At 32.6% G+C, this 14,407-nt stretch overlaps 1 protein-coding gene across 50 annotated transcripts in view; it reads right to left on the bottom strand.

The window, feature by feature from the left end:
• Positions 1-14,407, bottom strand: part of MAP2 (microtubule associated protein 2) — a 149,344-nt gene that overhangs the window by 22,904 nt on the left and 112,033 nt on the right. For 22 of the 50 annotated variants that reach the window (XM_078328365.1, XM_035305542.3, XM_078328368.1 and 19 more), the window contains 5 exons: positions 14,020-14,226; positions 13,718-13,852; positions 10,793-10,854; positions 5,402-5,549; positions 166-506 (listed from right to left, as the gene is read on the bottom strand). In XM_078328365.1, the coding sequence (XP_078184491.1) occupies positions 166-506; positions 5,402-5,549; positions 10,793-10,854; positions 13,718-13,852; positions 14,020-14,226 (893 nt within the window). Of the gene's footprint in view, positions 1-165; positions 507-5,401; positions 5,550-6,507; positions 6,679-7,090; positions 7,139-10,792; positions 10,855-13,717; positions 13,853-14,019; positions 14,227-14,407 lie in introns of all 50 variants that reach the window. The other 28 variants (XM_078328367.1, XM_078328377.1, XM_078328381.1 and 25 more) reach the window with 4 other exon arrangements.

Below are 14,407 nucleotides of genomic sequence, written 5' to 3'. Positions count from 1 at the left end.
TTTTCATATTTCAGAGGATATCTTCCTAATGTAAAATCCAAACTCTTAGCAATAAATTGTAACCAGTAGCTCTTTAACACCTCTGATTCCCTGTTAGCTTTCAATATGAAGAAGGAAATGCAATAATTATTTCTGGCAGCAAACATGTGTACATGCAATTCTTACCTGCCCCCCTTTAGGCTGGTATTTGATGTTGTCTGTTGATCCAATTTTGGATTTGACATTCTTCAGGTCTGGCAGTGGTTGGTTAATAAGCCGAAGCTGCTTGGGAGTCGCGGGAGATTTTGGAGGAGTACGTATGATGGCGACCTTCTTCTCACTCGGCACCAAGATGGCAGACTTGGGGGTTCCTGGTGTATGAGGGGTCCTGGGATAGCTAGGGGTTCCAGGAGTGCCTGGTGTGCGTGAAGAATAACTTGGTGGGGTGCCAGGAGTGATGGCAGTAGACCCAGGAGTAGTGGGTGTTGAGGTACCACTTTTTCCTGCTCTGCGAATTGGCTCTGACCCTGTATTAACAAGCAAGATCAAAACCAAACCAGAGTCAGAAAATTCTTCTCAAAACCTCCCTCTTCCCATAGATCATTAGAACTCATAATATGTGTAATTTCTAAGGTATTTAGAAATAGTTATTGTAATGATCACTATAGTGCTCAAGAAGCTTAGAGCCTCATTTCTGAAATCAGGTGCATAACCCAGTGACATTCTTTTGAAGATCTGTTGCTATCAATACAAAGAAAAAAAAAACAGATTTTTTTCTGATTTGTTCTCCTTAATTTTCATTATGAATGTGTCAAAAACTATTTTCTACTTGTGTGACTGTTAAGGTATATGGATCTGCCTTTAGTTGGAAAAGAGTTTACACTTAATGTCATATGCAGACCTATATTTACTGAAGATTCCTTGAATGATATGTAGATCATTCATTCCTTTATGCAGTAAATTCATTCTGAGATCCAGGTAAACATACAACATAGAATCATGTGTTTAGGACACATAGTTTTGGTCTGTATAGAAAGATCTGCATTTCATTATTATATCCTTACATTGAGGAACACTATGAGGTGTAAATGTGTTTATGAAAACTGTCAGACATTGCTCTACTTTATCATGTATTCTTTTCATAAGGAAAATTATCTCAGTGCTTCAAACAAATAAACAAAAAGTCTATTTCTTGCCTTAGAGACTTGGGATGTCCCAACAATATATTCCCAGTGAGTCTCATACCTGGTTGTGTTTTCTCCTCAGTTTTCATCACTAGTTTGGCAGTTTGGAGTTAAATTCCAAACCCTGCTAATGATACAGGATCTGAGATGCATTTCTTTGTCTCAAGTTGAGCTCAGCCTCACATTATTGTTATGCCCACCCCCCATTTCCCTATACTATGTTTCTTTCATCTTTTGAATGTATTTTGAATGACATTTCAAATACTTTTCTGAAAGAATGATAGAAATAAGAATACAACACCTTATAAATTTAAAAGCACTTTTGTGAATAACAACCGATAACTAGACAAACATGCACAACACAGTTGTTAGGGGCAGCTCTTATTAATCCGATGAAGTACGAATATTGAGGCTCATTTACCCAGATGTCACTAACGTCTAAGCCAGATACATTTAGCCCTGAGGATTTATATTTTTAAGCATGCACATTTCATTTATAATGTATTTTATATAAAAAGGATGATTTTCATTTTTTACTGCTGATTTACATTGATTATGTAAAAAAAATCAATGAATCTTCTGAAATTTTGTAGAGATAAATAAATAACAATTTTAAAGCCACCGAAGTGAAAGGAATCTTAGAGGTCACCTAATGCAATTGATCATAAATATAAGAAGTTCTTTCTGAGAAGTGGACTAGTCTTTGCCTAGTATTTACAAGGTATGAGCTCAGGAGCGCTTCTTATATACTTATGACCTACGCACAATGTAAATCCACCCATCACGATAGGTTCTATCACCTGGAGAAATGCACAACAATTTTATTTCCTCTTTCAGTGAACAGTTTTCACGTATCAAATGAAAGTGCCCTGTGTCTTTTCAGTCTTCTAATATAGGGAACAAGATAGTTAAACTCTTCAATTGATAATACGAAATGGGATATGAGAAGTCTAAAGTGGGAAATTAGCATGCATTCTGTGATTTTTATTGCTTTTCACAAGAATGACATTTCAAGACTAGGATGACACAACCATATCCAACTTGGCATTTTGTAACTTCCATGTTCTGGTTTGTTTTGGACTAGGTCTTTAACGTAGATGTCTGTCTCTATATCTGTATGAAAAATTTCTCCAGAAACATTATTTCTTTCTTGAATGTTTTCTCTATTTCCTTACCAGTTTTGAATAGCTCAGATATGCTGGGGAGAGGGATCGTCCCTGCATTTTTTGCCATTATATCTAGCCCTGGTGACTTTCATGTGAGCTGAATACAGTAGGTACACAACATATTGTTTAAATAAAATGTATTGTATTCAGAATTCATTGAAGTGTGCTGACGGTTTTTTGGCTTTATGGAGACTGAATTGAAGCAATATTCGGGATGTGGATAACAATTTTTACTATATGAAATAATTTTTTCTAAACTTCTAAGGAGTCATTTCCATACTTGTAGGACACACGTTAAGCTTCATCAAAGAAATATCATTTGAAACATGAAAACTATTCACTGAAAGAGGAAATAAAATTGTTCTGCATTTCTCCAGGAGATAGAACCTATGGCGATGGGTGGATTTACATTGTCCATAGGTCACAAGCATATAAGAAGCTCTCCTAGCTCACACCATGTAAATATTAGGCAAAGACTACATGTCCACTTCTCAGAAAGAACTTCCTATATTTATGATCAATTGCATTAGGTGATCTCATATTTCTTATGACCTCTTCATTAGAAATATGTTCTTAGCACATATTTCAAAGGACGCCAATACTCTAGGTTTTGTGTTACATCTGGAGAAAAAGAGTAAACAACAAATATTAAGGCCTTCACACTGCTGCTCAAAACATATGATCAATTTTTATTATAATAAATATGTTCTTGTCACCAAAACAATAAATTTGAATGCTTCCTATTTGTTCTGAACTTGAAGAGGTTAAATCTAAGGTCTAAAATAATTTTTAAAATATTTATATGCAAGTTACTTGATTAAGCTGTGTTCTTATTTATCTTCTCAATGACAATGACTTTCCTTCCTCTTGGGCGAATGAGCTTCCTGCAGAAGAAACATTGTTTCTTCAAATCTTTTCTGTTTTTTTTTTTTTTTTTTTTTTTTTTGAGACGGCATTTCGCTCTTGTTACCCAGGCTGGAGTGCAATGGCGCGATCTCGGCTCACCGCAACCTCCGCCTCCTGGGTTCAGGCAATTCTCCTGCCTCAGCCCCCTGAGTAGCTGGGATTACAGGCACGTGCCACCATGCCCAGCTAATTTTTTGTATCTTTAGTAGAGACGGGGTTTCACCATGTTTACCAGGATGGTGTCGATATCTTGACCTCGTGATCCACCCACCTCAGCCTCCCAAAGTGCTGGGATTACAGTTCAAATCTTTTCAATAGCTGCACAAAATGTTAGAATATTCGTGTGTACCACTAAGGGGATGGTAGGCAAGTAGAAGTGAGCAGAGTACTTGATCTTCCAGTCATCTTTATGCCTTTCAGCTATTGGTATGTAGAGATAAAACAGACCCTATGTTTTAAAATTATCAATGTGTAAGTTATGTTTGCTATCAAATAATACAATGCAAAATACTTGTAAACATCAGTAAATTTAAAAAGTCAAAATAGAATTGGTGCAGAACATTTAATGAATCAATTCATAAATGGATACACTTTAAAAGGCAGAACAGAACACCGTGGTTTGAAGAAGTGGATTTATGGAGAAGTGCCATTTTGCTTTTATGGCAACAAACACAAGCATAATTCAAGATGTTCAAAATAGAATTGGTGCAGAACATTTAATGAATCAGTTCATATATGGATACACTTTAAAAGGCAGAACACGGTGGTTTGAAGAAGTGGATTTAAAAAGAAGTGCCATTTTGCTTTTATAGCAACAAACACAAGCATAATTCAAGATGTTCTTTTGTAGAGTACTTAGTATCTTTGTCTTGTCTCATTATCAATGGGGTTATTAATGATGTTCAATTTTAACTCTAGATATTTAAATTTTCTTCCCTGGAGAGTACTAAATCTTAAATGCCCTCCCTGCTAATTCATTAGAATAATTTATTTTTGCTATGCTATGATAAAAGAGTTATTGTGATTTCAGTGTTCTTAGCACATCTTCAAAGGACACTAATACTCTAGGAAACAATTGGACACAATTACTCTTATTATAATAAACACTTTTCTTGTAGGTGAAAACACTGTTTAAATGCCAATAGTCATATTTAAGTGGAAAATAAGTGAAGTCAACTATAATGTGATAGTGGTAGCAATTTTCACCATTTAAAAATGGTTTTTAAATGACACAGATACTCTTCTCCAGATGATTCTACAGAGCAGTTCTCTAGTACTATTTCCTCCAAAACTGTAGAAAAGACATTAAGACTTCAGGTTGTGAAGTTATCAGTAGGCAGAAAACCAAATTCAACCACTTACTAGCTGTGCAGCACTAGACAAGTTACCCTCTATAGAAGGTCAGTTTTGTCTTCAATAGATGGAATTGAGTTTAGTAATACCTACTCATTAGTTTTGCTAATTAAATATAGTGAAAAATGTATCTTAAGAGTTTGGCATCTATATGTGCTCAATAAATGGTAGCTATTTTGGTTGCAACAGAAAAGTACTTACGGAAGTAATTTACATCCATGCTTTACTAGATAGTTTGCCGCAATGCAACATCTAAGTGTATAATGATTGGAGCATTACATAAACTGTTATAATTGCCAATCAGTTCATGAATGGGCCATCAATCAAGATAATTTGAAACTATTACATAGACTATGCTATATTTGTAGCTCATTTGGAATGTGAATTCTTAACAAGTTGAGCAGGATCCTAGGTTTTGACTGTCGACTTTACAGTTAGATTTTACAACTTGGAAATCAAATAAGTGTTAAGCTCTTATAGACATATATTTTTAAAAATCCTTGACTATTGATTTTCTACATTGATTACTTCTTTAGAATTTTCTTTCTGCAATAAATTTGAAGCAAAAAAGAAAATACATTCTTAGAAAATAACTTTATCTCAATCTTAGATAATAGGGTGATATGTTACCATTTTCTCCATCAATTGTTTTTACTCAAACAGCTATTTGTGGATTTTCTGATTCTTAGGTAAAATATAATCTAGTCTTAATGCATGATTTATTTTTACAAATTAAAATATAAATATAAGTGCTATTCCACTTAAAGGATTTAAAAAGTGCTTAAAAAGGAAGTCAAATCAAAATAAACCTACTGGTGGTCCGTCGTGCTGAAGAAGACATAGAACTGTTGAGAGAGAAGGAATTCTCATCTCTGTCTCCTGATACACCTCGGCGAGGAGGAAGAATGGAGGAAGGTCTTGGGAGAGAAGAGCGCTTTTCTGGGCTCTTGGTTACTCCATCCTGATTGGAGAAAACAAAAGGACATTGGGTTCTTGCAACTCTTTAATTTATGCAAAGTGATATTGATTTTGCTATTTTTCCTCCTGTGCTGATAGATGAATTTCTTTAAATACAGACTACTGGATTTCACATATTTATAAGCATTTCTACTTTACAATTTAGGAATAGTGCATATTTGCCTAGGTATTTTATAAAAATATGTTATTTTGGAGCTCTGAAAACTGAATGTGAAGTTCAAGTTCTAAATGATAATATAGGTAAAATAAATGTACTCAAGCAATCTTCAGCAAATTACTAATTTTATTGAAAAATCTTCATTAGCATGATAATTTATTAATCAGAAAGGACTGAGGGTGGCTCACTGCATGCATAATATTTCTAACAATGACCACTACCATATATTGTGCATGTATGTGACAGGAACTCTCTATAGTTTAAATCCACTTATTATTTCATTCTCACCACAAAACATGATGCACATGGTAAAGCTGTCTGAAGAAACAGGTTTAATAAGTTCATGTAATTGTTTCAAGATAATTGAGTTGGTAGGTGACAGATACAGTATTAAACTCTGATGTATATGATGTTAAGTTTGAATTGTCTATTATAGTCTATATGATATAATTTGTTATTATTGTTCTACACACTATTATATATCATATATGAGAATATATTTTGTTGTTAGTTTGCATTTGATATTTTACCAGATAATCAAACCATAAATTAATAATGGGTAGTATATCTAGAAAAAGACATATTTTCTACATTTAGAGAATAGGTGTACTGTTTATCAAAATTTTTAATTTATATTTGTTTTTAAAAGGGCCTATGATTTATGTGTCAAACACTTCAGAATGTAAAGTATCTGCTTTCATACATTTCCTGAATTATTTTCTATAACATAACCTTCTCCCAAATTCTATTTCTTTCTGCACCTTTTATTGACCTGCTGCCTTACCTTGTTCCCTGATTTTGAGTATGGCAAACGGTCTGTGGAGCCTGCTGAGGTGGACTGTATTAATAAACTGTCAGAAAATGTAGCCCTTTTAGTCGTGCTAGGGCAGGCTGAGCTGTATCTTGGGGACTTTGTGCTACCCTGTAAAGCAGGAATCTTTGACAAGGTAGAATTCTAGCCATGAAAGAAAACAAACAAAAGCACAAAATAAACCAAACTATGAAGTAAAAGGAAAATAATAAAAGAAGATTAAACGTATAAGAAACTCAAAGTGTTTTTAATAAGAACACATGATAAATGGTTATAATCCATGATAGAGATGTGTACTTAGATGAGAATAGATTTTCATTGAACAGCTCTTTTAAGCCAAAACTAACTTAATAATACTCATATAAAAATATCTACTATAACAAAACCAAATATCACATGTTCTCATTGATAAGTGGGAGCTAAACACTGGGTAAACACGGACATAAAGATGGCAACAGTAGACACTGGAGACTCCAAAAGTCGGGGAAGGATTGAAAAACTTCCTATTGGGAACTATGTTCACTATTTGGGTGATGGAATCAATATAAGCCCAAACCTCAGCATCGCGTAATATACCCTTGTAACAAGCCTGCACAGGGACAACCTGATTAAAAATAAAATAATATAATCTGTTATACAAAGAAAACAAAAAAATAATGCTAAATCATTTTATTTTGTATTAACCAGGTCTAGAACAGCTATCCATGTTATTTGCTCTTCTTTACTTCCAAATGTGATTGTTTATGTTTGGTAGATCGTAGAGACCCAATGGATAATTGCTGATTGCTGAATAAACGATGAGTGAGTGGGTGGATAGATGGATGGAAGGACAGAAGAAAGAATAATATTGCTTAGATATAAAGGAATCAGCTCTTTGAAATCCTGAGACCAAAGCAAGTCTCTCTGTCTTTTTTTTTAATAGAATAAGCCTTAATAGAGAAAGAATGTTACAGGTGACAACTAGCCAAACTCTCTTTTTGCTGAGTGATTAAATTTTGTTTTTTTAAAAAATGATTCTATACATAGTTCTCTCATTTAAGGACAATGTAAACAAAATATTCTTTTTGGATTCTATATATAGAGTCTCTAATTAATTAATAAGTTTTATTATGATAACACATTTGGAAATATCTTCTAATATCCAATCTGCTGGAATTATTCCTTTAATAAACTCAGCCTTTAAGGTGTACATATAATCATATCTTAATCATGCTTCAAGAATTTTAGAACAAGGTATATTTGAGGCTTAACAATAAAAAAAGTATTTTTAAAGATTGACAAAATTTATTTTCAGGTAATCTACATTGACTTCAACAGAAACTTTTCAGAGTTTATATATAATTAGTTCATTTTATAAGTAAAACACATACTGTGGACTAAGGTATACCATAGAACTAATAACATTTTTATGCAAAGACTATAGTCTGCATGATGTGTTATGAATTCTAAAAAGGAAAGTCAGGACTGAAAAGATTGCCAATAAAAATAACAACTTAATTTACAGGTGTTGATAACCCCTGAGGAGACTGTCTACAACTATAATTGGGAAGAATGTATGGCTTTTGGAGAAAGCTATGCCAGATGCCGTATGTCTCATGGGTGACAAAAATATAGACAAGTACAACAAAACCAAGGAGATTATTATCTTCAAATAATTAATTTGATTTAGCTGTTACAAAAATGACAGATAAAACTGAGATTTTATATCAAGTTTTAACCTCTGTAGCTACAACAGAGACATAAATATTTACAGACTGTACAAATCACTTCTTGTTTTATGGACCCAGTATCTTGAGTGGGAAGTGTAATTAAGTCAGGACAAGTCATTCTTTTTTGATTGATCTTACCCACAAAGGAGTGAGTTTCAAAAGTGTGATATAGAAGAGAAAAATAAATTGGATTGCTTGTAGTTAAGAAAGACAACTATTAATACTAAACAAACAAACAACAGAAAAACGTAAGTGAAATGCAGGATTATGGGTGGGTCTGGTTCCTAATAAAGAGCAATTTAAAAAAATCATCACAGGCATCCCATAAATATATACACCTACTATGTACCCATAGAAAAAAATTAAGTTAAAAAAAGTGAATTAAAAAGAGCATAAAATGACCAAAAAAAATCAGAGAACTGTTCTGATGGATATACTGAATATAAGCGCTAAATCAAATAAAAGTTGCTTGGGGTTTTAGAAAACTTATAGGACAAGTATATGGCATTAGGAAGAAAAAAGCTAATAAATGAGAAAAAAAGAGAGAATGAAGGACTAATTCTTCTTCAGAAAGACAAGATGGGTATTTAGAAAGAAAGAAGTTTGTTTTGTGTCAGACAATGCATATAGCTCTGTTCCAAGTGCTGAATCTATTGAGTTACTCAAAGACCAAGGGGCTTAAAAATTTCCTAAAAATGTTCCAAATAATGTCAACCTGAAGAAGAAAATCTCAGACTTGTTTTCTATATCTGCTCCTGAAAACTTCCACTGTTCAGTTAATTAAAGTAATAACTAACAACTATTACCATTTATTAAGTGACTGCTATGTTCTAAGCATTATACTGCATACTGTTTTATAGCATTATTACATTTAATTTTTATAACTAACTCATGATACAGGAATTTTGTCCTCTCCCTTTATTTTTAGAAAATTAAGAACTATGAAGAAAAGGGTCATATAATTAATAGATGTTCCAGATTTGAACATGGTCTGTTTCATAGCCCTATGGTTAACCACCATAAATCATTAGTTTGGAAACAGAAGGTAAAGAAATACAAATCCTGAAATCACATTATGTTTATAATGAAGCCTAATATTTACCAAAGCAATAAATGAATTCTGTTGCTTGCCATATGTTCACGAATATATCTGAAACATTTGTATAAAAATCAAGTATCATCCTTTACCAATCTAAAACCCCTCAGGTTCAAGATCAAAGATTTGCCTGTCATAGGAAATGAATCACTACTTTTTATAATAAGTAAAAGGAGAAGTCTAAAATCTTACTGGTTTTTAGAAAGGTAAACTAAGAATTGTGACTTACATATTATGTGTTTGCTCAGACTCAGAACATGGTTATAAGCTACTAAATAATTCAAATTATTTGTTCCAATTTTAAAATTTCATTACTAGTCTTTTAATTTTTTTCTTTCAGTCACAAAGGAGTAAAAACACTTTATATTGGTTTTGGTCATTAAAATATAGTTAATAATATAAAAACAAATTTCACAGGAAAAAATTAGAAAAGATTTATAAACATATGAGGAAGTTAAACACCATTAATACAACCAAAATAAATTTTTAAATAATAATATATTATGCCATCTGCATAATATGGCAAATGTAGAGCAATATAAAATATGTAGTAACAATAATGAATATGAACACGCTCCTTAAACAGAATGTATAAGTGGGTAGAACCTTTACAGAGGGCAGTTTGGCAATATGAAACAAAAACTTTAAATATGAACATTTTTCTTGGAACAATTTAACTAGTAGAAAATTATCTGAAGGAAATGGCATACAAATGCATTTATGAACTGAACGTAGCCAAAAAGTTCTCTAAAGTAATATTGTTAAAATAACAGTACCAACAAAACTTTAAGTGTCAAATAATAGGAAACTGATTAAGTATATCATTGCAAAGAAATAAAATGCAGTATTATGTAGTCATTAAAACTATTACAAAATGTTCAATGACATGGAAGTACATTTACTGTTTAATTTAAACATTGACACATGGTGTTCTCATTTTTGTTGTTAAGCCTACAAATGTATAGAAAAAATTTAAAACTTTACATCAAAATGGTAACTGTATTTATCTTTATGATAAGGGGATTATAATTGATTTTTACTTATTTTTGCTTGTGTAATTGCTTCATTTGATCATATTTTATTTTGTAACAAAAACAATGAAAGTGTATTATAAAATATAGTTACTATTGATTATATGGTTTAATTTGATTTTATGAAAAGTAAATAAGTTGGGCTTCCTTATTTCTGCCATATCATTGTGCTGCTTTACATGTTTTTGTCTTACTAGTAAGGAGGCAGTCCAGTTGTGTCCTCACCAATTACCATCATATGTCATCCCAGAAGACATTCATCCTTCCATGCCTGGATGCCACAGAGAATCTTCTGGGTGAGCGAACTATTTAAAATGACTTTTAAGAGTAAATGTCTAAACAATATCAAAAGTTATTCCAATGTTGCAACTAACACCAAAGAAACTTCAAATGAAGAACAAGGAAAAACTTATTTTACTCACAGAGACTTTGTCCTTTGCCTGTTTAAATACACTGGGAGCCACAGCTGATTCCCCACCTGCTGCTGTTGAAAATAAAAGACAAACAACCCCAAACTCAGTGGCTAAAAACTCATAAATGCACTTTTAAATACCTTTAGGATATTTTGCTGTGTCAAAAGACTAATGCAAAGCAAAAGTTTGCTTATTTTGAGAACAAAATCTGAATAACAGTAACATAGCATGTGACTCCAACTATAGTGTGTGCTAATTAATATAACCCATTGTCTACCAAAGCACAGGTAAGCACACCACATAATTTTTCTATGGGCTACCAACGTACCATTGAGTCACTAAAGTATATAAGTATAGATCCTTTAGAACAGAAGTTACAGAATAGCAATGTGAGGTTTGCAAAATTTAAGAAAAAGGACACTGATTGGTGTCTGGGGTTTGCACGATATATAGAAGAGGGCTTATAGAGATTTCCAAACCCTCTTCTTGTTCTGGACGCCACTGGCATACCAACAGATATTTTGGCATTTTACATTTCAAACTGTCATGATCGGTCAACCCCTTTCCCTTTGTACCCCTTCATTTCACAATATGAATGACACACTTGTTTGATGTGAAAATGCCACATGGGAAGGAAGAAAAATAGCTTGTCAAGAACAGAAAACATGAGAGAAATTTTAAGTTCAGTAAATACAGAACATGTTCTACACATGCACTTCCTGTAAGAAATTATTACCACATCTGTTACTGTTGTTTCTCTTGCTGCTGTTTTATGCTTCTGGTTTGAATTTTAAACTCCATTTTCTCTAGCATATTTTGGTTGATGACTTACCTGTGTTGGCTTAGCTCTCACGATTTAAAACAATTCTTTGTGGTTTGGAAAACCATCTACGTTTGAAAACTGGGCTTAGAAAATAAAATAATCAAGCTTGTGTGTTTATTCCTCCTTAATTTTCATTCATAAAATAGAAACCCTCAGGAAAAAAATATGTATCCTTATAAGCCCTCTGAATAAATTTCAAAAAGGTAGTTTATGACATATACAGTTCTAACACAAAAATAGTAACTGTCTGCAATATGCTTTATGTCATGTGGGTCTAGCTAGTGAGATTATTCAGATTCTAGGACTCACTCTTTTTAAGGAAGCAGTAAAAACAATGCCTTCTTACTACCTCTGTAACATAACTCAAATTCTTGTGACATGTATAGCTTGCTTCAAACCAATGACACCTATATCTGATACATGCTTTCTCCTAAAGTATCTTAACATTAGACCAGAATAAAGGAAAATCTTAATTAGTCCAAAGATTTTAAATTTCTTTTAAAGAATTAATAAAAACATGATTTACTTTCAATGTGGTCAATTGAATACCAATGACATGTAAACAAACCATTTTACATTTTATCTAAAATTCCACAGTCCTGATGACATCTTTCATCCTTTTAGGTAGGTTACAGAGTTTTTATGCTAAATCAGGAGATTCTGCTTGCCCAAGGAATTTTGCTACTAAGTTTAATGAAGCCATTAATTTGCTATTAAGTGTAATGAAGCTAAAAACCTGAGAAAATGAACTGAGGTACATCATGTTAATTCCCAACTTCTAGCTTCAGAGATATTCTTCACCCTAAAGCTTTAACAAGGTGTGTTATATATAAACCTTCCATTTTCAAATCCTGCCTTAAATACGTGTTTTGAAGGAAAGCACATGATACGATTTCTAGATGAAGAACACAAATACAAAATACTTAGAATTTTCAAAGGCTAAAATAAAAACATCAGTTACCTTGATTTTCTCTTTCTCACAAAGGCTAATGTTCCTCTGAACTTTTAAAATCATCCAAAGATTTATATAGAAGCATTGATGATGTACAACGGAAAGAAGAATATTCCTTTCTGATTTAGCAATCTGTTATTTTGTAGACTACAAGCATGCCACTTAATAAACGCTAAAATAACATATACTGTAAGGTAAGATTATCCTATATACTTAAACATATAAAATAAATACTTTGCACTGAAATTTAGAAAAAAGTTGGCATCACAGATACTTGTAGGGGTTTTTATGATGGTTTCCAACGTGTTTCATTCCTTTGTTTTACCAGTTTTATAAACTTAGGAAAAAATATGTATTTGAAGAAGAGAAATAAGTAGGTAGCAAAGTAAAAATAAATCGAAGTTTATTTCTAACTTAAATTCCTCCTAAAAGGGAGAGTTTTATCTTAGAATTTTTGAATACTGAATTATATAGAAAAGTCAAACAGTTTGGATCCAACATATTTAAGAAAGTCCCCATGACAAAAATGTCAGCTGAGAGATGTAGTTCAGTAAAAACCTTGCTAATTTTGGATATGAGGAATAAAATCTGATATAATTACCAGAAAAATTTGTTGTTTTTTTTTTTTTCAGCAAAAGCAAAGCAATTTTGCAAACCACAATTTCACTTCCCGGCTTACTTTTCATTTTCAATATCTAAATCACTACATATTCTTAGTGGTTTTCAATAAATTCATCAACATCAGTAACAGATTTGGCAGTAACAATGTAGAAAATAGGACAAATATTTATGAGTTTAAGCATGAAAGAGATAAATACGCAAAATAATGAGAATGCATACCACGGTTAAATTCATCGCCATCGTCTAACCAAACACACAGAATGAAAATAGGAATCCCCAGAACGTGACACTAGAGCACAATGCCAAGATACAATCACGCACTGTTATGTCTGAGCATGACAAAGAAACAGATGGTCATGACCTTTTCTGTAAGGAAGGGGGAAAAAAGAATAATGATACAAGACACTTAATAGCAAAATTGTTCATGACTGCTGAAATTCTTGGAAGAAAAACAAAATGAAGAAGCTGCTACAGTAATGATATTAAAAAAAAATACATGTCTATGTTTGCCAGTCACATTGCAGAATTGAACAGTCACCTGTGGTTTTCCGCTTAACACAGGAGAGATGAGTTGGTCTAGTATATTTGATAGCAGGTTTTAAAATGAATTTCCTGGAGGGAGAGTGGGCCTGAACTTCTGTTTTTTTAGCAAGTTCAGCCTTCTTATAAACTGCTATGAATAAGAAAACACAAAAAGCATACCATCAGGAAAAAATAAACACTTGGAGCAAAACCGAACGAAATTTTATAAATAGTTACCACTGTTAGGCAGTTTTTCTGCAAAAAAGTAATAATGAATTACTTCAAAAACATTTTCAAAGAAGTGATTGTTAAATGAACCTTTTTTCCTTCTCACTTCATCTCTGGAGACTGTGCTAGGTTCCTTTTTAGCTACTTTTCTTTCAGGAGTGGAAATTCTGCCTCTCCCAGTTTTAAAAGGCTTTTCTTTTCTATGTTTCTCAAGAGATGATCTCCGAGCTTCCTTTTCAGCTTTCTCCTCTTTAGGAATAGTTTCTAACTGTTCTGTCATGATGCTCCTATCATCATCTGTGGATCAAAGCAAATCATGACAACAACAACAACAACAACAACAGCGAAAACATTAGTAACAAGTGTACAAAATCCTTCATATATTTAACAAAATGCAAAATAAAGAGATAAAGAGGTATTTTTAAATATTTAAATGAAAAAAATTCCCATAAGTTACTGTGTTTGAGTTGGGAGTAGA

This window comes from Callithrix jacchus, chromosome 6 (assembly GCF_049354715.1).
Source record: "Callithrix jacchus isolate 240 chromosome 6, calJac240_pri, whole genome shotgun sequence".
In the NCBI taxonomy this organism is placed as follows: domain Eukaryota; kingdom Metazoa; phylum Chordata; class Mammalia; order Primates; family Cebidae; genus Callithrix; species Callithrix jacchus.
This window is presented reverse-complemented; position numbering and strand designations above follow the sequence as displayed.